This window comes from Staurois parvus, unplaced genomic scaffold (assembly GCF_062004578.1).
Source record: "Staurois parvus isolate SC_StPar_1 unplaced genomic scaffold, SC_StPar_1.0 ptg002190l, whole genome shotgun sequence".
Taxonomy (NCBI): Eukaryota; Metazoa; Chordata; class Amphibia; order Anura; family Ranidae; genus Staurois; species Staurois parvus.
This window is the reverse complement of record NW_028319986.1, coordinates 34,336-60,824: the sequence shown is the minus strand read 5'-3', so window position 1 is coordinate 60,824 and position 26,489 is coordinate 34,336. Positions and strand designations below refer to the sequence as shown.

The 26,489-nt window shown below is 47.8% G+C and overlaps 1 protein-coding gene across 1 annotated transcript; it reads left to right on the top strand.

Moving 5' to 3' along the window:
* On the top strand, nucleotides 1-26,058 carry LOC149431652 (cysteine protease ATG4D-like). The gene is made up of 11 exons (XM_089665430.1): nucleotides 1-139; nucleotides 6,980-7,237; nucleotides 9,659-9,742; nucleotides 11,982-12,155; nucleotides 13,713-14,034; nucleotides 16,283-16,347; nucleotides 18,108-18,250; nucleotides 18,652-18,730; nucleotides 18,805-18,881; nucleotides 19,004-19,123; nucleotides 22,976-26,058. The coding sequence occupies exons 2-11, from the start codon at nucleotides 7,042-7,044 to the stop codon at nucleotides 23,147-23,149; spliced, it is 1,434 nt and encodes a 477-aa protein (XP_089521556.1). The 5' UTR covers nucleotides 1-139; nucleotides 6,980-7,041; the 3' UTR covers nucleotides 23,150-26,058.
* The last annotated feature ends 431 nt before the right edge of the window (nucleotides 26,059-26,489 follow it).

Sequence of the window (26,489 nt, the reverse complement as noted above, 5' to 3'; positions counted from 1 at the left end):
GTAGTCCTATAGAAGAGGAAGTGGATGTGTGTTGAGAATCATGAAGCCAGGAAGGAGAAGTCTCCCTCTTGTACAGGAAAAGGCTCCTCTAGAATCTTTCCCGTGGATGGTTGTGGTGTGACAGTCGCCTGTACAGGAGGTATGATGTGTGCTGTCACCATGGGACGCCCTGACATTGTATGGACAGATATACATCACAGGACATGTCTCCTCTATACTACAGATACATTGTTACCGACTCCCCGATCGGATACATTGTTACCGGCCTCTCCGACTGGATACATTGTTACCGATTCCCCAATCAGATATATTGTTATCGGCTCCCCTGTCAGCGGCTCCCCGATCAGATACATCATCAGCGGCTCCCCGATCGGATACATTGTCACTTGCCTCCCCGATCGGATACATTGTCAGCGCCTCGCCGATCGGATACATTGTTACCGTCTCCCCCAATCGGATACATTGTTACCGTCTCCCCCCGATCGGATACATTGTTACCGTCTCCCCCGATCGGATACATTGTTACCGTCTCCCCCCGATCGGATACATTGTTACCGTCTCCCCCGATCGGATACATTGTTACCGTCTCCCCCAATCGGATACACTGTTACCGTCTCCCCCGATCGGATACATTGTTACCGTCTCCCCCGATCGGATACATTGTTACCGTCTCCCCCGATCGGATACATTGTTACCGTCTCCCCCGATCGGATACATTGTTACCGTCTCCCCCGATCGGATACATTGTTACCGTCTCCCCCGATCGGATACATTGTTACCGGCTCCCCCGATCGGATACATTGTCACCGGCCTCCCCGATCGGATACATTGTCACCGGCCTCCCCGATCGGATACATTGTGGAGGGGGTATAATCTATTTATAAACAATATGGGGTCGGGGATCTCAGTCTTTGCAGATGACACCAAGCTGTGCCGGGGAATAACGTCCTTCCAGGATGTCTCCAACTTACATCCGACCTCAATGCTCTGTGTAATTGGGGGACTATGGGGCCAATGAGGGCTAATGGTGATAAATGTAAGGTTCTGCACTTGGGGGCTAAGAATATGCATCATACATACTAGGGGGGGTACAATTGGGGGCATCAATGGTGGAAAAGGATCTGGGGGGGTCAATGGTGGAGAAGGATCTGGGAGGGTCAATGGTGGAGAAGGATCTGGGAGGGTCAATGGTGGAGAAGGATCTGGGAGGGTCAATGGTGGAGAAGGATCTGGGGGGGGTCAATGGTGGAGAAGGATCTGGGGGGGGTCAATGGTGGAGAAGGATCAGGGAGGGTCAATGGTGGAGAAGGATCTGGGGGGGTCAATGGTGGAGAAGGATCTGGGAGGGTCAATGGTGGAGAAGGATCTGGGGGGGTCAATGGTGGAGAAGGATCTGGGGGGGTCAATGGTGGAGAAGGATCTGGGGGGGTCAATGGTGGAGAAGGATCTGGGAGGGTCAATGGTGGAGAAGGATCTGGGAGGGTCAATGGTGGAGAAGGATCTGGGAGGGTCAATGGTGGAGAAGGATCTGGGAGGGTCAATGGTGGAGAAGGATCTGGGAGGGTCAATGGTGGAGAAGGATCTGGGAGGGTCAATGGTGGAGAAGGATCTGGGAGGGTCAATGGTGGAGAAGGATCTGGGAGGGTCAATGGTGGAGAAGGATCTGGGAGGGTCAATGGTGGAGAAGGATCTGGGGGGTCAATGGTGGAGAAGGATCTGGGGGGTCAATGGTGGAGAAGGATCTAGGGGGGTCGGTGGTGAAGGATCTTGGGGGGTCAATGCTGGGGAAGGATCAGGGGGGTAAGTGGTGAAGGATCTTGGGGGTTTAATGGTGGGGAAGGATCTGGGGGGGTCCAGTGGTGGGGAAGGATCTGGGGGAGGTCAATGGTGGAGAAGGATCTGGGGGGGGGTCAGAGGTGAAGGATTGGGGGGGTCAGTGGTGGAGAAGGATCTGGGAGTTCTGGTAGATCACAAGCTTAATAATGTCATGCAATGCCAAGCTGCGGGTTCTATAGCGAGCAAAATCCTCTTTTGTATTAGGAGAGGTATAGACCCCAGAGAGCGAACGAGAGGGAGGGATATGATCTCCATGTATAATACATAAGGGGGGATATGATCTCCATGTATAATACATAAGGGGGGATATGATCTCCATGTATAATACATCAGTGGTTCATATAGTGAACTCGGTGTAGTTATCCCCCCTGAGGTCATCACAGAGGACAAGGGGGCGCTCTTTACATCTGGAGGAAAAGAAATGTAAGCTCCAAACACGGAAAGGTTTCTTCACAGTGAGAGCTGTGAGAATGTGGAATAGACTCCCTCCAGAGTTGGTTGTGGCCAGCTCAGTGGATTGCTGTAGGAAAGTCCTGGATTCTTTCTTGGATACACAGAATATAACTGGATATAACATTTATAGGGAAAGTTGATCCAGGGAATATCTGATTGCCTCTCGGGGGATCAGGAAGGAATTATTTCCCAGTAGGAGCAGATTGGATCGTGCTTTGCTGGGTTTTTTGCCTTCATCTGGATCAACTGTGGGTGTAGGATTATAACTGTTTTTTTTTTTTTATGGTTGAACTGGATGGACGTTTGTCTTATTTCAGAGTTGATATGTTGTCCCTGGCTCCGCAACGGAAATGTTGTCCCTGGCTCTCTGACGGGATACACTGTCTCTGGCTCTCTCCAAGGACAAACATCTCCATGTTATGGAGAGGGGGAGGTGTCCTGTAGTCCTTCCAGTGTTGCTCCCCCATTATAGTGAGTGTTGTCATTCTGGGACAGGATGCATGTTACTGGCAGGATCACCAGGTGACAATAAAGGAAAAGAAAACGAATGCAGCCACCACATCTAAGGACAGATAGGCTGCAATACATTACAATCTAATAGGAAGACTTTGATAGCTCCCTACCTCAGGTGACAATATGGAGCCTGGTGATTGGATGCTCAGTCCTGGGGGTAAGGCAGAGAGTGGGGGGTGTCACATTTACACCTATGTACTAGTGACCTAGAGAGAGGTGCAGGGAGGGGAGCATGGTGAAGGTATCAGCTGGGGGAAGGGTTGATCCCTGGCTGAATAGGATCATAATAGGTGGCAGCCATATTGGGTTGGGGGGGACCCCTTTCAAGAGAACACTTCTCTGTCAGGGCTGTGGATAAGGGGGTACCATCAGTTCTCCTGTACGGGCCAAAGCCAGCAGGGGGGTGAATCAGATGTGGGCAGGGAGAGTGACCGGCACAGCGGGGGGGGAGGCAATTACTGGAACCGATCCCCTGTATGACTCTCTCTGCAGCAGCTGGAAGCCAGCAGATGGGAGAGAAGAGGCCTTCAGCTGCTGCAGAGACAGCCATTCATTGATTCCAGTAATTCCCCCCCCCCCCCCACTGTACTGATCATTCTCCCTGCCCACATCTGATTCATCCAGCAGCTGAAGGCCTCTCCCTCCCGCTGGCTTTCAGCTGCTGCAGAGAGAGTCATACAGGGGATCGGTTCCAGTAATTCTTGGGCTCTGTACCCATACCAAAGCCTTGATGTTATTGTCGTTTGTCAAGTTGGCAGATGACCGCACCCGTGACTCTCGCCCATTCAAGTCAATGGGGCCATGCCACAACCACAAGCCAAGCTCCTGGCTCTTGGTTGTGACACGAGACCCACCATGGATCCCTTTTTGGCTGCAGTATGGATCCAGCCTTTCCTGTCCAAACACTGGGTCCACCTCTATGTGCAGCATGATAACCGGTCCCCTCCATACCCCCAATGTAGATCTCTGAGAGATCGCACACCCTGCTCCTGGCATCCTGATACAGCACTATTCAAAGCTGTCACGGCCAGTTTGGAAATAAAAAATGATGTACAGTATAGCAAATGTAAACCGGGAGAAGGACAATGGTGGGCCATGAAGTCTGGATCCCGGAGGAGAGCTTTAGGTGACAGGGTCAGTTTCAGATGTGAAAGCATAGCTGATTGGTCGGTATGGGGACAGTCTATGCGCCACGTGACCTTTGTCTCTGAGGAGAGATTCAGAGCTCGGCGGTATGGTGGATGCCACTCCACTCTCTACTGTACAGATCAGGAGTTGTGGATGTTCTACTTGGGACTGCAGCAAACTTAGACCTTTTCTGAATACTTTGGCCATGACTAATGTTATTTTGTTGGGTTGGAAAACTGTTTCCTCTCTTGTATTGCACAATGGACAATGCTCCTACCTGCACAGGATTCTAGTGTATGAATGGCCCCATTCAGGGAAAATAACAGCTTTGTTTCTTCCACAAACATTCATACCCAGTCTCTTGAAATGACCCCACCCAACATGCTCATACCCGGTCTTCTAAAATGCCCCCACTACACATACTCATACCCGGCCTTCTAAAATGCCCCCACTACACATACTCATACCTGGTCTGCTAAAATGCCCCCACTACACATACTCATACCTGGTCTTCTGAAATGCCCCCACTACACATACTCATAGCTGGTCTTCTGAAATACCCCCACTACACATACTCATACCTGGTCTTCTGAAATACCCCCACTACACATGCTCATACCTGGTCTTCTGAAATGCCCCCACTACACATACTTATACCTGGTCTTCTGAAATGCCCCCACTACACATACTCATACCTGGTCTTCTGAAATGCTCCCACTACACATACTTATACCCGGCCTTCTAAAATGCCCCCACTACACATGCTCATACCTGGTCTTCTAAAATGCCCCCACTAAACATACTTATACCCGGCCTTCTAAAATGCCCCCACTACACATGCTCATACCTGGTCTTCTAAAATGCCCCCACTAAACATACTTATACCCGGCCTTCTAAAATGCCCCCACTAGGCATGCTCATACCTAGTCTTCTAAAATGCCCCCACTACACACACTCATACCTGATCTTCTAAAATGCCCCCACTACACACACTCATACCTGATCTTCTAAAATGCCCCCACTACACACACTCTTACCTGATTTTCTAAAATGCCCCCACTACACATACTCATATATAGTCTTCTAAAATGCCCTCACTCAGCATGCTCCTACCTAGTCTGATAAAATACCCCCACCCCACATATTCATACAAAGTCTTCTAAAATGCCCCCACTTGGCATGATTATACATAGTCTTCTAAAATGCCCCCACTCGACCAGCTCATACCTGGTCTTCTAAAATGCCCCCACCACACATGCTCATACCTGGTCTTCTAAAATGCCCCCACCGCACATGCTCATACCTGGTCTTCTAAAATGCCCCCACCGCACATGCTCATACCTGGTCTTCTAAAATGCCCCCACCGCACATGCTCATACCTGGTCTTCTAAAATGCCCCCACCGCACATGCCCATACCTGGTCTTCTAAAATGCCCCCATCGCACATGCTCATACCTGGTCTTCTAAAATGCCCCCACCGCACATGCCCATACCTGGTCTTCTAAAATGCCCCCACCCCACATGCTCATACCTGGTCTTCTAAAATGCCCCCACCCCACATGCTTATACCTGGTCTTCTAAAATGCCCACACTATGCATACTCATACCTGGTCTTCTAAAATGTCCCCACCCCATGTGCTCATACCTGGTCTTTTAAAATGCCCCACCCCACATGCTCATACCTGGTCTTCTAAAATGTTCCCACCCCCCACCTGCTCATACCTGGTCTTCTAAAACTCCCTCCTTCTCATACCCGGCCTCTTAAAATGCCCCCATCACACATACTCATACCCAGTCAAATTAAAGTTATGGGGGGGGGGGGTCATGTGACCTGACTATTGGGGTGAGGTATGTGATCTGATCTCTTTATTCCCAGTGTGCCATGCTAAGGACTGGCGACTCGCACTGGGGATGGAAGAAGGCCAATAAGCCTGTGCAAGCCCCAGAACTGTCCAATAGGGATATATTATACAAGGTTTGAGCTCATGGCCATGGCAGAGGAAGAAGCATCAGGCATGGAGAACTTAAGTGAAAGAACCCATTAATGAACACCGTGCATGCTAAGAAACAGCGCATTGTACATGAATAGGCTGTACCGCACCTTAAAGCATGAAAGTGTAGATCCTGGTGCATTCTTTTGCATCACCGGTGTTTTGGACATGCGTTGAGGTGCTATTCAGTGCACTAAGGTATGCACAGTCCACTACCGCCTGCTGTGGTAAAGCATTAGTTGCGGCAACACTGGTTGTGTGAACCAGCCCTAAATGGTGGGGTTTGGGCTTTCAACAGACCTCTCACTTTTCTCTGATTAGGAAGGCCCCTTGGATGGCCATCTACATGGCAGATTAATATCGGAGTGGTACCATCACTATTTTACTCTTCTAGGTGACACGCACAATGGCCTGCATTTCACGGCTCATTCATGAAATACAGACCATGGTGTGGAGCCTATGGTGCCTTACAAAGCTCTTCTTTATTAACAGAGCAGAGAAAGCCCCATGGTTGGAGGAGAACCAGCCATGTGACTATAACAAACCTCATAACCAGGCTTTTTTCTTTTTCTTTTTTTTTCTTACTCTACCATCTGCTTTTATTGCACTCCAATAACTCCAGGCCTTTGTTAAGCACACCACTGTGCATTATAAATGTGTTGCTTTTTACATGGACAGGTTGTCACCCAAAGCCTTGGGTTCTCCAGTAGCAGGATCACATTTCTTGTGGCTCCTAGCATTCTTACACTCCACATATAAGTGTCTCACGCTCGCTCCTTCATTTTGCTTTTAATAAATAGTCTTCCATTTTGGTGATTTACACAGAGGAATTTTGTGTAATGGATACTTCATCCCGCTACATCCAGATAAGAATTGGAATCTTGGATTTCCCATGACAAGCTGGCATATGTAACCACCATCGTTCACCCTGAACATTTTTGGATGGACTTGACTTTTGAATGCGACTTATTGTTATGAGAAAATTATATATGGTCACTGAAATGTTCTCCAGATTCTTACCCACCACCAAAATGACCACAAGCACTTTCTTCTTGCAGGACCCGCGTCCTAGCGACTTTTGGCTGTGCTTTCTCCATCTTCAGAAAGCCAGGGTGGATAAATGAATTCAGTTTCCCCTGCGGCATCTCAATATGGCAGTCCTAGCAGTAGACGTAAGACAGAGGTCCTCAGGAACCTGAGTAGTCACCAGGAACAGGCCAAGATGGGCTACCAAGGATCCCCCCGAGATGGTGAGACTGATGAGGTGGACAAGTTAAAAAGCAAGCTAATGACAGCATGGAACAACGTCAAATACGGTGAGTAGAAGATTGGAGTGTTATGATCACGGGTATTTACTTTTCCTAAAAGTTATATAAATGTTTCTTCGGTGTAACCTCTGGAGCAACCATAATGTAACCATATCTAGCTGGTCATAATCAACTGGACTTGTTCAGTAATGTTAAAGATGTTTTGTAGCTTTTTCCAAACCTCTTGTTCAGTTCAAATGAGGGTCAGGAAAATGTCACTAATGTAACCATTTATGTAAGGGACATTCTTATTCCAACTATCCCAAAATATGTTAGGAGGACCTTCAATGCTGACCACCAATGTAAGGTAGACATCTTCTACTGACCAACAGTGTAGAAAGCCCTTCTCTACTGACTAACAATAAAAGAGGGTCCTTTTCCATCCACCACCAATGTAAAGGTGTTCTTCTCCTCAAACCACCATGTTAAGGGGTCCTTCTCTGCTGACCACTAACATAAAGAGGAGTTTCTCTACTGACCCCCAAAATAAGGAGGTCCTTCTCCCAATCACCAGCAATGTACAGGAGTTCTCTGCTCACTTCCCTTGAAAAGGGACCCTTCTCCACTCACCACCAATTTAAGGAGCCCTATGCTGTCCATTAATGTAAGGGGCCCTTATTAATGTAAGGGGCTGCTGGCCATTATTGTAAGAGAGGCCTTTGTCTGCTGACAACAAACGTAAGGAGGTGTTTCTTTACTGATCACCAAAATAATGAGATCCTTCTCCTAATGAGCAGCAATTTACAGGGGGCCTTCACCACTAATGTACAGGGGCACTTCTCAGCTGACTACCAAGTAAAGTGGGCCCTTCCCCACTAACCACCGATGTGAGGAGTCCACTGTTGACCATTCTGTAAGGGGCCGTTCTCTGCTGACCATTAATGTGTGTTGGACCTATATCTGCTAGTCACCAATGTTAGGGGGCATTTCTCCACTGACCATTAATGTACAGCAGACCTTTGACCATCAATGTAAGGGGTTCCTTCTCTGTTGATGACCAGTAAACACAAGGCCCCCCCACTGACCACCAATGCAAGGTGGTTCTTCTCCACTGACCCTCATAAGCTGTACAAATAATTATTTTCAGTAGGGCTTCCTTGAGACTTGAACATTTCTAGGGCTCCTCTGTGGTAAATGGGTTCAGAGAGTCTGTCCTGCCTCCTGTTGCTGTGGGTGCACTTACCTAAATGTCCTATGATAGTACTTCTATATTCATAGATTATAGGTCTGGTGAGGTTCTCCTTCTTCTTTTTTTTTTTTTTTTCAATTCTAGAAGATTTAATGTGTAAAAAATTTAGACCGTTCATTACATGTTTGCAAAGTGTTCTATAATCTGAATATTACCTTTTCTGAGTGATAGGTATCCGTGTCCAGATCTTCTAGTAGATGACACCAAGACAGCTAGTCTTTAAACCACCATTGCTTCAGCTGCTAAGCATTGTTAGATTTTTGCTCCGAATCAAGAGCTCCCGTCCACTTTAATGCACCTACAGAACTTCCTATATATCCACCACCAATGTAAAGGTGTTCTTCTCCTCAAACCACCATGTTAAGGGGTCCTTCTCTGCTGACCACCAACATAAAGGGGAGTTTCTCTACTGACCCCCACTTTAATGCATCTACAGAACTTCCTATACACAAGGTTACCCTGTGTCGGGGTTCTCGATATCATGGATGATACAAAGTCGTTTTTATTATTTAGCCTGCTGGTTGTATAGTTTTCTTAGACCAGCATTTCTCAACCTTATTACCACAGAGGGACCTTTTAGAAACCAATTTTAGGCCTTTGAACACCTGCTAAAGGAAGCTCGTCGGTGGGAAGAATGTTCCCTACATTGGCGGACAGTGTCAAGGATGTCCCTTGCGCCGATGGCCAGTGGCAAGAATGCCCTCTTGCATCTGTGGCCAGTGGCAAGAATGCCCCTCGGTACAGAGAGCTACAAAAGAATATTGGTATTATGCCACTGGCTCTTCCAGGTTGTGTTGGCCGCAGAACTATCAGGTATTATGAAATTGGAAGGCGATCTCCGCTGAAGGAACCCCTGGAGGAACTCTGGTTGAGAATGGCTGGCTTAGACCCTGCTTTAGCACAGACTGGTTAGAATATCCTCTGTAAGGCCAGACAAACCTGGACACAAGCTTCTTGTATGTCCACCTACAGACACTGCTCCTGCAGCAACCTGTCTCCAGAGGAGGTAGCCATGACTGACTGGAGAATTGTCTCATTAGTGGGCAGCAACCTCCTGTCTCCAATCCGTCTCACATCTGATTAGGGACCCTTTCCTAGTTGAACCAGGCACTATATACATCATTACCCAATGACACACCATCTGCTTGTCACATTTCATCTTCAACCTTTGTAACAACCTGATCGACAGGGTGCAAGTGAAATCACATTGTCATGGTTTCCCATTGTCTCTCTTTTTGCAGGGTGGACGGTGAAAATGAGGCCCACTTTCAGTAGATCGTCCCCTCTGTACCTGCTGGGGAAACGCTACAACTTCACACTGGAAGGTGAGAGCTGGTACATGGGTATGGCTCAGTGGGTATGTCAGACCAGTCATCTTTGGTCCGCATGTGTCACTATGCCTTCATCTGCTTTTTTCCACAAAAGGATGGGGCCATCTTTGTTCAGGGAACATCCAGAGTCAACGTCTACTTCCTGGACTGAGATGCCGGTTCAGAGATTGCACACCATGTATCCCCTGCTGCAGCCTCTCGCCTTGTGACTTGCTACAAAGTTCCAATGTTTCAGGATGATTACTTGGGGAAAGGAGACCGCGAAAATGCTGCCTGCAGCAGACTGATAACATCTCAACCTAGACAGAGTCACTGGGCTGAAGCCCAGGGGAGTTATTTTTTTTTTAATGATAAAAGGTGGAGCCTTTCTGAGAAATGTGTACTGTGACCTGCCAGGAATTCAATGATGCATGCTAGCAATGTTAGTGGAAAGTCCAAGATGTCGTCCTCAGCAGACATAATGTGGCCCCTTTTTAAACATTTATGCCACTCAGTTTGGCCCACTGTATCATGAGAATTTGACATGGTGGGTTAGACATATCTTGTTAAGACCTGGTTGATCCTATTGGCTCAAAGTGTTAAAGTGTTACTAAACCTCCAACAGTACAATCAGTCTGTAGATGCAGTAAAGCATGCTGGTTATACTCACTGTGGAACCTAAGGAGTTAATCCTCTGCATTGTGTAAATATGCTGTTTGATCCTGTCTTCTCTGATCCTCCCCTTCTTCCAGTGTCCCCCTCCTATCTCCTGATAAGACATATTGTGTGGAGACAGTCTGCACATGCTCAGTTTGGTGTGTACTGCTAGAGAGGTGCATGTGATCAGCACAGGGCCAATCAGCACTGTCCAGACAGAGATTAGGGGTCCTGCATCCTGCTAGAGTAGAATGAAAACTCCCCCTACAAGCTTTAACCAGTGCTCTGCTGGAAACTGATAGAAGTCACAAGACTGTTTGTTTTATAGTGCTGATGAGTAAAGGAATTTAGCAGTTTATATTTAAAAAATAATTGCATTTCTATGTTGTGTGTACTGTGGGGGAGGGGATATAGTGAATGCAGGGTCCTGGGTTTAGTGGGAGACCAGACCTGGTGAATGCAGGGTCCTGGGTTTAGTGGGAGACCAGACCTGGGGATTGCAGGGTCCTGGGTTTGGTGGGAGACCAGACCTGGTGAATGCAGGGCCCTGGGTTTGGTGGGAGACCAGACCTGGGGATTGCAGGGTCCTGGGTTTGGTGGGAGACCAGACCTGGTGAATGCAGGGCCCTGGGTTTGGTGGGAGCCCAGACCGGGCGAATGCAGGGCCCTGGGTTTGGTGGGAGCCCAGACCGGGCGAATGCAGGGCCCTGGGTTTGGTGGGAGCCCAGACCGGGTGAATGCAGGGCCCTGGGTTTGGTGGGAGCCCAGACCGGGCGAATGCAGGGCCCTGGGTTTGCTGGGAGCCCAGACCGGGCGAATGCAGGGCCCTGGGTTTGCTGGGAGCCCAGACCGGGAGAATGCAGGGCCCTGGGTTTGCTGGGAGCCCAGACCGGGCGAACGCAGGGCCCTGGGTTTGGTGTGAGACTAGAGCTGGCGAACGCAGGGCCCTGGGTTTGGTGGAAGATTAGATGTGGTGGTGAATGCATGGCCCTGGGTTTAGTGGGAGACCAGATGTGGCGAATGCAGGACCCTGGGTTTGGTGGGAAACCAGACATGGCGAATGCATGGCCCTGGGTTTAGTAACACTTTAGAACTGCACAAGAGCTTCGGCAGCCCCCCTCCCACATAAAAGCCTAAACCACATTTGGTCTGGGGAGCATGTAATAGACGGAATCCCTTACCTTGTTCTTCACTCCCATGGGCTTTCTCCCCACCAGTCTCTCCTGTTCAGGTGGCAGTGCCACCACCCCTTGCTGACATCATCATGCACAATGACATCAATGTGTTGTATGTCAGGGGGCTACCACAGGCATCTATGAACACACGGTGTGACCTCTACAGGCACCCCCTGACTATAATTTGTAGAAAAACAAAATGAATTTCCACTAAATAAGGTTGGAGTTGGGGGATCTGCTAAGAGCATAAGCATGGACACTACTATGGAAGGAGCGTGAATGTTTGTCTGGATCACCCAACGATCTCGTGTCTATTGGCTGCATTGTTGGCCCACCATCCTGGCAGCCCTCTTGTACATACATGTGTGTCACTGTCCTACTAACTGAGTACATCATGACATTTCCTTCTCTTGTGTTCACAGATGACATAGAGAATTTCCAGAAGGACTTTGTGTCCCGGATTTGGCTGACGTACAGACGAGATTTCCCTGCGCTGGAGGGGACACAGCTGACCACAGATTGTGGTTGGGGCTGTATGATCAGGAGCGCCCAGATGTTACTGGCTCAGGCTCTCCTGGTGCACCTTCTCAACAGAGGTCAGTCCCACCCCAATATAGAGGTCTGTACCGCTTCCTTCACAACCCCCACTCCTCCATGGTAGGGCAGTGAAGGGGATGTGGGTTGGGGGGGGTGTGAGCTGAGATGTGTAAGGGACTGTGATGTAGGGGGGGAGGCTATGATGTGTAGGGGACTGTGATGTAAGGGGGGGAGGGCTATGGTGTAAGGGGGGGGGGGCTGTGATGTGTAGGGGATTGTAATGTAAGGTAAGGGGGAGGCTGTTACTTTAAAGGAGACAGTGATGTAAGGGGGGTTGTAATGTGAATTGGGAAAGGGGGGGTTACTGGGGACATTGATGTAAAGGGGGCTGTTATGTAAAAGCGGGGACTGAGGACACCAATGTAAAGGGGGGGCTGTGATGTAAATGGGGGACTGAGGACACTGATGTAAAGAGGGGGGCTGTGATGTAAAAGAGAGACTGAGCACACTGATGTACAGGGGGGGCTGTAATGTAAAAGGGGGACTGAGGACACTGATGTAAAGAGGGGGGGGGGGCTGTGATGTAAAAGGAGGGACCGAGGATACTAATGTAAAGGGGGGGCTGTGATGTAAATAGGGGACTGAGGACACTGATGTAAAGGGTTGGGGGTGCTGTGATATAAAGAGGAGGGGGACCGAGGACACTGATGCAAAGGGGGGGGGGGCTGTGATGTAGAAGGAGGACCGAGGACACTGATGTAAAGGGGGACTGTTATGTAAATGGGGGACTGAGTACGCTGATGTACAGGGGGGCTATGATTTAAAAGGAGGACTGTGGACACTGATGTAAAGGGGGGCTGTTATGTAAATGGGGGACTGTGGACACTGATGTAAAGGGGGGAGATTGATGTAGAAGGAGGGGACTGAGAATACTCATATGAAGGGGTGGTTGTAATGTGACGGGGTACTGGGATGAAAAGGAGGAGGGGCTGTGATGTAAAAGGAGATTTGGACCCCTGCTGGAAGAACATTATACTGACCGGACCTCCACGAGTTTTAATTCAATACCACTGCTCTTGGGTCCTCTCTGAACCTTTTTAGACTAGGTGAGTGACCTTGTCTAACCTTCTGTCTGTTGCCCAGAAATGGTCCTCTTACAAAATTGGTGTCTCCAATTCTGTATAAAGCCACAATTGTTGCAGAGCATGGTTTCCTTCCAAGACCTGGTGGACCAATATCTCAAAGGCTTTGTAAAGGGAATGTCTTCTTCTGCCAACCCTGCTTTGTCAGGCACATTTTTTCAGCAAAGCCAAGTTTGGACATGCCCTCTTCTCCGGCCTTGTTGAAACTTCAGAGCAGCTAATCTAGTCTTAGTTACATCTGTGAAGGCTCCTTCCATGAACCTGGCCTTGCTATCTGTGCCCCTTCCTCTGGTCTAGTCTCTATTTAAAATGCTGGCCAACACAGCCAACCTCTTCTAAATTGGAAGTTTTGCTGATGTCACACATTTGAATGGTGAATTCTGTAAAGGAATACTGGCCTTTACTATTGGATAGCAGTAATATTGGACTGTCTACAAATATAACATTTTTGCTTGTCTCCATTTTGTTTTTCAGATTGGTACTGGCCAGAAGCCTTAAACACGCACTTTGTAGAAATGGATCCCATCCGATCATCCTCTCCATCCAACATGAGTCTGTTCTCCCCGGCATCATCGGCCTCCAATCAGAGTCGTATGTGCGCCCCCTGGGAATCCCTTCCTCACAGACGCCTTTTACAGCACCCCCACCAGGAGCAGATCCACAGGGACATCCTGCAATGGCTGTCAGACCACCCCGATGCCCCCTTTGGTCTGCACCACATGGTGAAGTTAGGGGAGAGCTTCGGGAAGAAGGCTGGTGATTGGTATGGCCCCAGTATTGTGGCTCACATTTTGAGGTGAGATTAAAAGGTACTCCAAATGTTTTTTTTTTTATTGAAACTTATACTGGTTTTTGGTCAGATATCCATTCAGATGTTTACATGTTTATTAACCAATTTCTTTATATAGGTTTTTTTTATTACTTTGATACAATACTTCTTTTATAAATCATTTTAATACGAGATGCTACTATAATATCTGGGTACAGCATTGACTGCTCTCCTTTTGCCCATTCTGTCTATTCTAAAACCTATCCAGGTTAAGGGCCAGCAGAGAAATGGGGTGTGTCCCTTTTTCTGACTCGTTCGGCTGGGTGTGTGTTCATACCGAGAATAGACATCTATAATAAGAGATCAAATTATAGGCCAGGAAAATGAAACCTTGCGCACCAAACCGTACTAACAATCTCCTTTCTGCAATGAGTTTGCTGTAGTCATTAGATGGCACCCTCCGCTCTGCAGAACTTCGCAAATCAGCAGCATGCCAGAATGTGCCTTAGTTTGACTTTGTTGTAAAGCAACCAGTAGATACGATATTCAACATTTTAGGAGCCCCATTTGTCAGGTGACAGTGACCATCCCCTCACATTGGTTGTCAGTTGCAGAAGGGCCCCCATGCATAGGTGAGCAGTAGAGAAGGAACTTAATGCATTGGTGATCAGCAGAACAGAGCCCCCTTGCATTGGCGGTCAGCAGGAAAGGGCCCCCTTGCATTGGCGGTCAGCAGGAAAGGGCCCCTCTTTGCATTGGCGGTCAGCAGGAAAGGGCCCCTCTTTGCATTGGCGGTCAGCAGGAAAGGGCCCCTCTTTGCATTGGTGGTCAGCAGGAAAGGGCCCCTCTTTGCATTGGTGGTCAGCAGGAAAGGGCCCCTCTTTGCATTGGTGGTTAGCAGGAAAGGGCCCCTCTTTGCACTGGCGGTCAGCAGGAAAGGGCCCCTCTTTGCACTGGCGGTCAGCAGGAAAGGGCCCCTCTTTGCACTGGCGGTCAGCAGGAAAGGGCCCCTCTTTGCACTGGCGGTCAGCAGGAAAGGGCCCCTCTTTGCACTGGCGGTCAGCAGGAAAGGGCCCCTATTTGCACTGGCGGTCAGCAGGAAAGGGCCCCTCTTTGCACTGGCGGTCAGCAGGAAAGGGCTCCTTTTGGTGGGTCTTTTTCTTTCATCTTTTTTTTTTTTCTGGTAGTCCTTGGAGATGGGTCCTCCATCCATTGGAAAAGAGCTCCTATATTTGATTGGTGATCTCTGAGAAGGGTCCCATTTTTTTCCATTTGTGGTATATTAAAAAAAAAAAAAAAAAAGGGCCCCTCTTTGTATTGGCGGTCAGCAGAAAAGGTCCCCTCTTTGCGTTGGTAGTCAGCAGAAAAGGGCCCCTCTTTGCATTGGTGGTCAGCAGGAAATGGCCCCTCTTTGCGTTGGTGGTCAGCAGAAAAGGGCCCCTCTTTGCGTTGCTGGTCAGCAGGCAATGGCCCCTCTTTGCGTTGGTGGTCAGCAGGAAAGAGCCCCTCTTTGCGTTGGCGGCCAGCAGGAAATGGCCCCTCTTTGCGTTGGTGGTCAGCAGGAAATGGCCCCTCTTTGCGTTGGTGGTCAGCAGGAAATGGCCCCTCTTTGCGTTGGTGGTCAGCAGGAAATGGCCCCTCTTTGCGTTGGTGGTCAGCAGGAAAGAGCCCCTCTTTGCATTGGTGGTCAGCAGGAAAGAGCCCCTCTTTGCGTTGGCAGCCAGCAGGAAAGGGCTCCCATTTGCACTGGTGGCCCGCAGAAAAGGGCCCCCGTTTACACTGGCGGTCAGCAGGAAAGGGCCCCCCTTTGCACTGGTGGTCAGCAGGAAAAGGCCCCTCTTGGTGGTTTTTTTTTTTTTTTTGTTTTCTTTCTTCTCTCTCTCTCTTTTTTTTTTTTTTTCTGGTAGTCTATGGAGACAAACCCCCATCTGTTGGTGGTCAGTCAAGAAGGTCCTCCATCCATTGGAGATGGGCCCTTATATTTGATTGGTGATCTCTGAGAAGGGTCCCATTTTCATTTCTGGTATATTAATAGAAAAAAAAAAAAGTACCTGTTGCATCAGTATCAGAAAATATCCCCCAGTTGCAATAAATCAAGTTACCTCTAGCAACTCCTTAGGGTTGTCCATGTAGTACAGCTGGTCTTCATGTTGGCTGTCCTTGATGTTGGCTGTCCTTGATGTTGGCTGGTCTTGATGTCGCAGTCCAGGCAGAATGTGATTTTGTTTTGGTGAACTTTGCTTTCTTCATTTGTGTGTCTCTGTATCTCTGTCAGGAAAGCACTGGAGAACACATCACAAGTCCCTGAACTGTCTGTGTATGTTTCCCAGGACTGTACAGGTAAGACCAGCTCTCTGCACTGTTGTTATTATTATATAAGATTTATATGGTGCTTTAAAAAAAATAAGCGGAGACAGTACAATACAATTGTATTGAGAGATTACGATCTATAAGGAAAGGGCAAGTGATACAAAAGGTGATAACTTTTTTTTTTTGGGGGGTGGGGGAGTTGTTCAAGAAAGTAAAATTCCAGTTGTTAGGTGGAGGTGGGAGAAGCATCCCTAATAAGATGAGTTCAGGCAGACAGAGTAGGATATAGATGGACAGGTTGGGGTAGGGAGTTCCAGAAGATGGGAGAGACTCTGGATAGGTTCTTGAGGTGAGCATGGGAGTTTGACAAGGGAGCTAGAGCGCAGGAGTTCTTGGGAGGAGCAGAGAGGATGGTTTGGATTCTATTTTGAATAAGGTTGGTAATGTATCCAAGGGCAGAGTGTTGGTTGGCCTTGTGGGTTTTTGAAAGTTTGAACTGTATTTGTTCGGTGATTGGAAGTCAGTGGAGGGATTGGCAAAGCGGGTTGGAGGACACGTAGTGGAGGCCAATGGAGAGATTGGCAGAGAAGGGTGGGGGGCATTGATCAGAAGCCAGGGATGTATTGACAGAGAGGGGTGGAGGATACTGATCATAAACCAGTGGAGGGATTGGCAGAGAGGGGTGGAGGACACTGCATGGAAGCCAGTGGAGGGATTGGCAGAGAGGGGTGGAGGACACTGAATGGAGGCCAGTGGAGGAATTAGCAGAGAAGGTAGGAGGACACTGATCAGAAGCCAGTGAAGGGATTAGCAGAGAAGGTAGGTGGACACTGATCAGAAGCCAGTGAAGGGATTAGCAGAGAAGGTAGGAGGACACTGATCAGAAGCCAGTGAAGGGATTAGCAGAGAAGGTAGGTGGACACTGATCAGAAGCCAGTGGAGGGATTAGCAGAGAAGGTAGGAGGACACTGATCAGAAGCCAGTGAAGGGATTGGCAGACAGGGGTGGAGGACACTGACACTGATCAGAAGCCAGTAGAGGGATTGGCAGAGAGGGGGGTGGAGGACACTGATCAGAAGCCAGTGGAGGGATTGGCAGAGAGGGGTGGAGGACACTGAATGCAAGCCAGTGGAGGGATTGGCAGAGAGGGGTGGAGGACACTGAATGCAAGCCAGTGGAGGGATTGGCAGAGAAGGGGGTGGAGGACACTGATCAGAAGCCAGTAGAGGGATTGGCAGAGAGGGGGGTGGAGGACACTGATCAGAAGCCAGTGGAGGGATTGGCAGAGAGGGGTGGAGGACACTGAATGCAAGCCAGTGGAGGGATTGGCAGAGAGGGGGGTGGAGGACACTGAATGGAAGCCAGTGGAGGGATTGCATTGAGGGGTGGAAGACACTGAGTGGAAGCCAGTGGAAGGATTGGCAGAGAGGGGTGGAAGACAGTGATTGGTTGGAAAAGTGGATGAGCCTGACAGCAACATTCAGGACAGACCGAAAGGGGGGAGGGGGTAGCCTGCATAGAGATAGAACAACTAGGAATGAGTTGTATTGTGCGTTCACCCATCCATTAAAATCTTAGCATGTTTCTGGAACCGCGCCTGCGCAACCCCTGTCATACCCCCCCCATCAACATTACCCAAAGTATTAGAGACCTGCAAGATTCTTGAAACAAGAATATATATTTTTTAAAACTGTATTGTCAGTGTATACAAATATCTGCACAAATGACACGTAATCTACAGGACTGGCCCCCCGTTCTGTGATCTGTATGGGTATCTTCTTGTTGTGCAGTGTACAGGGCGGATGTGGAGCGGCTGATGGATCCTGGGGATTCCCTCTCTGAGAAGAACCATGGAGGGAAGGCCGTTATCATCCTTGTACCCGTTCGTCTTGGCGGAGAGCATTTTAACCCCGTATATAAGCAGTGTATTAAGGTAATGGGATCCGTGTCTAGGGGCCGGTGATGATGCGTTAACCCCTTACCACCCAGCAGTACTGTCTCTTTAACTGGGCTATTACACCCATTGGGCGGGAAAGTCTGCCTAATCTTGTGACTATGATTGGCTGTCACAGTGAGCACATGATCGGGAGCTGATCCCACCAGCTCCCTTTTTTTTACTAGAGGCCGGGAGCAGTCTATGACCGCTCAGTCATTGTGCTGGGAGCATGCAGTGAAAGTCCAGTTTCCTTGTATACAACTTCTGCAGTTGATGGGATGAAGGTACAATTACAAAACAAAAAATATAAGAGACGATTTTGTAAACCCCAATAAAATGTGGTTATTGTCCATGTTATCCGGCACACAACACCTGCACCATGAATGTTCTTCTTTCAGGAGTTCCTGCAGATGCCGTCCTGTCTGGGCATTATTGGTGGAAAACCAAAACATTCGCTGTATTTCATTGGCTACCAAGGTTCGTAGCGACATTGTGTTCATTTTATAGCGGGTTAATTATGTGCAGGATTTGACTGTGTGTTTATCTTTTAGATAACCATTTATTATACTTGGATCCTCATTACAGCCAGAACTACATGGATGCCAGTAAAGAGGACTTCCCCTTAGAAGTGAGTGAGTTGTGTTCTGCAGAAATCGGGAGAGGAGGGGAGGATTCTGGGGTTTTTTTGTTTGTTTATTTTTTTTGTGTTTTTTTTTTTTTTTTTTTAATATCTGTGAATTAACTCTACAGAGTTTCCACTGTAACTCCCCCCGGAAGATGTCCATCGTGAAGATGGATCCCAGCTGTACATTTGCTTTCTATGCTAGGAATCGAGCGGACTTCGGAGCTTTGTGTGACCATCTGTTAAAGGTACAGAACAAGGCTTCTCATAATGAAACTGTACATGGAGGGTGTTTGGGGTCCCGGGGTGCACCGCACTCATTCGGCTGGTCTTCTCCAGCTGTTCCACAGGGCCGGACCAGGGAAATCTCTCTCCTCCATACAGCCAACCAAGGAGATTCTCTGTACTACATTCCTTGGATCAAGGGATTCTCTCTATCTGATAAGACCTTAGAAGGGGATTCTCTCTATTCGATAGGACCTTAGTAAGGGATTCTCTCTATCCCATAGGACCTTAGAAGGGGATTCTCTCTATCCCATAGGACCTTAGAAGGGGATTCTCTCTATCCCATAGGACCTTAGAAGGGGATTCTCTCTATTCGATAGGACCTTAGTAAGGGATTCTCTCTATCCCATAGGACCTCAGAAGGGGATTCTCTCTATCCCATAGGACCTTAGAAGGGGATTCTCTCTATCCCATAGGACCTTAGAAGGGGATTCTCTCTATCCCATAGGACCTTAGAAGGGGATTCTCTCTATCCCATAGGACCTTAGAAGGGGATTCTCTCTGTCCCATAGGACCTTAGAAGGGGATTCTCTCTATCCCATAGGACCTTAGAAGGGGATTCTCTCTATTCCATAGGAGCTTAGAAGGGGATTCTCTCTATCCCATAGGACCTTAGAAGGGGATTCTCTCTATTCCATAGGAGCTTAGAAGGGGATTCTCTCTATTCCATAGAGCCCTACAAAGGGACTGACTTAATTGCATAGACCAGACCAGGCAATTCTCTATGTTCCATAGGGGCTGGACCAGGGAAATCTCTATTCTATAGGAGCTGGACCAGGGAATTCTCTTTATTCCATAGGGCCATACAAGGGGATTCTCTATATTCCATAGGGCCACACAGGGGGATTCTCTCTATTCCATAGGGCCACACAGGAGGATTCTCTCTATTCTTTAGGGCCCCACAAGGGGATTCTCTCTATTCTTTAGGGCCCCACAGGGGGATTCTCTCTCTTCTTTAGGGCCCCACAGGGGGATTCTCTCTATTCCATAGGGCCACACAGGGGGATTCTCTCTATTCTTTAGGGCCACACAGGGGGGATTCTCTCTGTTCCATAGGGCCACACAGGGGGATTCTCTCTATTCTTTAGGGCCCCTCAAGGGGATTATCTCTATTACATAGACTGGACCAGGCAATTCTCTGTGTTTCATAGGGCCATAAAAGGGGATTCTTTCTATTCCATACAGCCGTACCCAGGGTTGTGGATAAGGAGGTATCACCAGTCCTCCTGTAGGGGGCCCAGGTAGCTGGGTGAATCAGATATACGCAGGGAGGTTGGTCGGAACAGCGGAGGGGCAATTACTGGAATTGATCCCCTGTATGGCTCTCTCTGCAGCAGCTGAAAGCTGACTTCTTCTCTCCCTCCTCAATAATCCAGCAACAGGTGTATTCCATAGGGTTGGACCAGGGGATCCTCTCTATTCCATACAGCCGTACCAGTGAATTCACTGTATTCTATATGGTTGTACCAGGGGATTCTCTCTATTACTTGGCAGGACCAGGGGATTCTCTCTATGATTTGGCAGGACCAGGGGATTCTCTCTATGACTTGGCAGGACCAGGGGATTCTCTCTATGATTTGGCAGGACCAGGGGATTCTCTCTATGATTTGGCAGGACCAGGGGATTCTCTCTGACTTGGCAGGACCAGGGGATTCTCTCTATGACTTGGCAGGACCAGGGGATTCTCTCTATTACTTGGCAGGACCAGGGGATTCTCTCTATGACTTGGCAGGACCAGGGGATTCTCTCTATGACTTGGCAGAACCAGGGGATTCTCTCTATGACTTGGCAGAACCAGGGGATTCTCTCTATGACTTGGCAGGACCAGGGGATTCTCTCTTCCATATAGCCAGACCAGGGGATTCTCTCTATGACTTGGCAGGACCAGGGGATTCTCTCTATGATGGCAGGACCAGGGGATTCTCTCTATGACTTGGCAGGACCAGGGGATTCTCTCTATGACTTGGCAGGACCAGGGGATTCTCTCTATGACTTGGCAGGACCAGGGGATTCTCTCTATGACTTGGCAGGACCAGGGGATTCTCTCTATTACTTGGCAGGACCAGGGGATTCTCTCTATTACTTGGCAGGACCAGGGGATTCTCTCTATTACTTGGCAGGACCAGGGGATTCTCTCTATGATGGCAGGACCAGGGGATTCTCTCTATGACTTGGCAGGACCAGGGGATTCTCTCTATGACTTGGCAGGACCAGGGGATTCTCTCTATGACTTGGCAGGACCAGGGGATTCTCTCTATGACGGCAAGACTAGGGGATTCTCTATGACTTGGCAGGACCAAGGGATTCTCTCTATGACTTGGCAGGACCAGGGGATTCTCTCTATGACTTGACAGGACCAGGGGATTCTCTCTATGACTTGGCAGGACCAGGGGATTCTCTCTATGACTTGGCAGGACCAGGGGATTCTCTCTATGACTGCAGGACCAGGACATTCTCTCTATGACTTGGCAGGACCAGGAGATTCTCTCTGACTCGGCAGGACCAGGGGATTCTCTCTATGACTTGGCAGGACCAGGGGATTCTCGCTCTTCAATAGGGCTGGACCAGTGAGTTCCTCCACCTCTCTTGATTCACAACTTGGTATTTAAATCAGAGCTATACTTCATGCAAATTTTCTCAAAGTCAATTACAATTGCCCCAAGATCCTGATGACCTAGTGGCCAGACTAGCAGATGGTAGGATCCACTCAGAATTGTCAGATTCCTGTTAAACTTGGAGCACTAGTAACCAAGAGAGGGGACCAGATAAGAAAACAAAAGAGGGCAGACTTAGGCAAGCCATAAGCGGGTCGTTTATTGGCCGATGCTGCCACCAATGTCCACGAAAAACGATTTTCCACCATGACCGATAAAAGTAAACAAGATCCACAAAAAATGGCCGACGGTAATTCCCCACTAACGGCGTGAATATCGGCCGATTTTTCGTGCGGACGAAAATTTGGTCGATAAACGACCCGTCTATGGCCTGCATTATATGTCTGTATATTCTGTATTGAAAGAGGCTTTAAAGTGAAAAGTAATGACAGGGTCTCTTTAAGTTCTGCTTTTGAAGGACAGCTGTACCTTTTGTTGATCAGGTACATTCTGTTAGAGTGACAACATTTTGTCCTTGTCTCTTAAATGTGCTCCTGTGTTGTCACCTGTCAAATGGGTTTCAGATTGGGACTACAAATGGCCATTTAAACTTGCATAGCGCAGTCAAATGTTTGTTAATTACAGAAATGTTGGGTTTCTGCAGGCTTTGTTATACCACTTCCCCCAATCCACTGATACTTTACCTCTCTAGCAATCCAACCAAAAAAAGCCATGCTGGCTGGTTGCCAAACCTAGCCAGAGTCACGCTTTGCTCACATGACAGATCTCCGCCTAATGATTGCCCACCAGGCCTGAGCACTGCAGTATGGGAGTGACAATCCTTATCCATTGTTGTTTGATTGTTAGCTCAATTTGACTTTATCTGCCCATAAATACAGTTTTTCATCCATGACCTGCCACTGGAACATATTTCACTGATGTCAGTATTGGTCCTATTTGTCTCCAAGTTGTATCCATTAAAAGGATAAATGGTTCTGTTCTTGCTTAGCTGTTGGATTCAGCTATTATGGGTATCCTTTGCATATTGATGACAGCTGGTAAACAGTCACATGGCTTTAAGAAACTTATTGAAGATCATGATTGGTAGGAAAAGCTCAAATGAAGACCTTCAACGAACCCATAGATATAAGTAAAAATGCACACTAGGTGGAAAACTCCTTTCTCTCACATTTTCATATTTTATTGTCTTTGCCCATTTAGGTATTAAGTTCTCCATCAGCAGAAGAGAAGTACCCCGTGTTCAGTATCTCTGATGGCCAGGCTCAGGAATTCCATCCCCCCGAGGGACTGCCGCTCTCCTCTTTTTCCTTGGCGCGCCACAAAAGGAGTGCGATGACTAAGAGGCCAAGTTCAGATGAGTTTGAGTTTTTATAGTCCACGAGGAAAGGTGCCTTCCCCTGCTTATAGAGTGCAACACTGGAAACAGATCCGATCAATGGTGTGAAGACCAGAGGGCAGCAATTACAGAGGAACAATCCATTTTATGTACGTCTATCTGAATATTGCTGTTCCATGGATCTCTCAGCTCATCATTCGGTTACTTTCTGTTCTGATAAACTATGGTACACTATGCTGTTACACAGAGGGCTTCACTCTGTTCTACAACCCTCAGCTGCTTAGATGCCCTGAAGCTCAATAGTTACCCTGTTCCACAACCCTCATCACCTGGGGTGGTCCAGAGCTTAAGGGTTAGCCTACTCTACAACCCTCATCTCTTTAGGTGGCCTGAAGGTCAAGAATTTTTCCGATCTACAACCCTCAGCTCCTTAGGTAACCTAGAGCTCAGGGAATACCCTTTTCTACGATCATCAGCTCCCCACATGGTCCAGAGCGCAAGGATTACTATGATTTACAACCTTCAGCTCCTTAGGTGGCCTAGAGCTCAAGGATTACTATGATCTACAACCTTCAGCTCCTTAGTAATGCTTGATCTCTAGGCCACCTATGATCTGCAACCCTCAGCTCCTTAGTTGGCCTGAAGGTCAAGAATTATTCTTATCTACAACCCTCTGCTCCCTAGGTAACCTATAGCTCAGGGAATACCCTCTTCTACGATCATCAGCTCCCCACATGGTCCCGAGCGCAAGGATTACTACGATTTACAACCCTCAGCTCCTTAGGTAACCTAGAGCTCAGGGAATACACTCTTCTACGATCATCAGCTCCCCACATGGTCCAGAGTGCTAAGATTACTATGATTTACACCCCCCAGCTCCTTAGGTAACCTACAGCAAAGGGAATACCCTTTTCTAGGATCATCGGCTCCCCACATGGTCCAGAGCGCAAGGGTTATTATGATCTACAACCCTCAGCTCCTTAGGTGGCCTAGAGCTCAAGGATTACTATGATCTACAACCCTCAGCTTCTTAGGTGGCCTAGAGCTCAAGGATTACTATGATCTACAACCCTCAGCTCCTTTGGTGGCCCAGAGCTTACATGTTATCCTGTTCTACAGCCCTAAGCTCCTTGGGTGGCCAAGAGCCCAAGGAATACCCTGCTCTACACTCAACAGCTCTTCACATGCCCAGTGCTCAATGACTACCCTGATCTACAACATCAGGTCCTTAGGTGCCCCAGAGCTTAAGGGTCAAGATAAATCAGGATCTCTCAGCCTACAATCACTCCAAAATTGCTTTGCTTTTCATATTGGGCTTTTTGGGTATATATGGTTTTGGACCTTCTGCCTCCTCTGAAGGTTCAACATTTATCCCAGTCTATCTTGTCCCTTTTCGGTATTATGGACATTTCCATTGCTTTTGTTTGGGTGGATTTCCTGACGCTGTTTAAAAGAGAGCCACACATTGTGATGAGAACGTTTCTTTTTTTTAAAGAAACATCCTTTTTTGGAGTTGAGGGTTGTATACATGTAATGGAGAATCTCTTTCGCTGTTGTTTTTCCACCCAAAGCCATAGGTGCATACACTCTGACGTTCAGGCCTCCATGCACGACACTTGATTTTGGCAGCTATAAGCTATGTATTTTAATGGTTCCCCCTCCCCTTTTTTTTTTTTTTTTCTTTTTAAATTGCATTGATATACAGGGTGTGTTGGGTACAGCTGCTGAGGATACCCCTCACAGTTTTTAAGGTAAAACTAATCCAAGATCGTAAACTTGCAGTACTTTTACTACAGAAAGGAAAAGCCATGCTGTAATACTTTCCTTTATGTGTTTTGTATTTTTTAATGTATTTTGTTCAGCCTGACATCCTTCGAATGGTGTCAGGCTGGAGGGGCCAACAGAGCCACCCACAAAGCAAATTTTTGTCTGGTTAATCAGAAATTATCCAAAACTTGCTCATTGTGTGGGCAGCTTTAGTTTTGGGTAGGGAAGGGTTAGATGCTTTTCTTTTTTTGTTTGTTTTATTGCGGTTTGTTTCCTGGCTGGGGAGGTTCACCTTCTCTTCTTGTCCTTATGACCCCAAGGACAAGCTGTGAGTCGAATTTCTCGCTTCCCTTGTTTGCTGTTATGGAGCTTCTAGAGAGGCAAGATTGGATTTTCCAGAGTGCCACTCCAGGTGGTCTTTATGGCTTTCTCACTGACAGTGGGTGCTGACTCTGTAAAGTAGTAAACAGAACTTTAAAAGTCCAACTCCACAAAACTTGATAATTTCTCCATGCCGCTGAGCTGTGCCTGCACTGCAAGGGTTGACTTCTCATTTAGGTCTGGGGGCATGGAATAAATGTGCTTACCCGATCCCCTGCTCTTCCATGTAGCTAGACTTGTCCCTGAAGTGTCTACTTCCCCATCCTCTACAGGTCTAAGGTCCTAACATCATCAAAACCAATGTACCTGTGATGACACCAAGGGAGCGTCAAAACTAGAGCATGGAGGAGCACCATCCACTGGAGCATCAGAAGAATGGGTAAGTAAAGTGCTTTTACCTCCCCTTAGACCTAAAGAAGCAGTTAACCCTTGCAGTGCAGGTGCAGCTCCACTGCAAGGAGGAACGTTTAGATTTTGGTTAGGCTGTAAGCTCATAGCTAGTGTTACCTGGTGTTGGCAGGAAGTGTGACCTAGATAGCAATAAAAACTGCCAGGGGTCTATTTTTTCCCCACTCCATCCAAAATGGAGCTCTATGGTATAATAGTCCATTATGCTGTAATAATCTATAGATCTAGTAAAGGGTCAGAAAAGTACCTGCTGCTGGTTTTCCAGCTCTTGTGCAGTCTACACATGTCTCCTGGAGGAGGTCTACCCGTTGTTGTGAATTCACATGGCCATAGTTGATGAAATTACTGTCCACTTGGCTCACCTGCAGTACTAAAAATGTGGTTCCAAATATTGTAGGACATTGGGCTGCATGGATGTATCTGGCTGCCTGTAGCAATCAATTGGAATGTGTCTCACTGGTCAATTCTGATTGCTATGGGGGCTAATTTGGAGAGGAATTCTCTCTGAGGTTCATTCACACTTGTTTGCTGTGCTGATGGTGGAGGAGTTTTAAATGAGAGCACTTTTAACCCAATATAACTTTTTTTCTCTTTGTAGGCATGCCACAAAAGTTTTACAACCCCCCCCCCCATCCTTTTTTAATTTTCTTCTCTAGAAGAAGGTAACAACCTATCCTCCTTGATGTAAGATTTAGAGAGTTATTGACTTGGAACAAGTACGTCGCCATTGGAGTCAGGACTTGCATCCTAGTTCTGGGCCAATGACTCATTAGGTAATGGAGCGTGGAGAAGAATGCATTTATAAAAATGGTGAAATCTGCT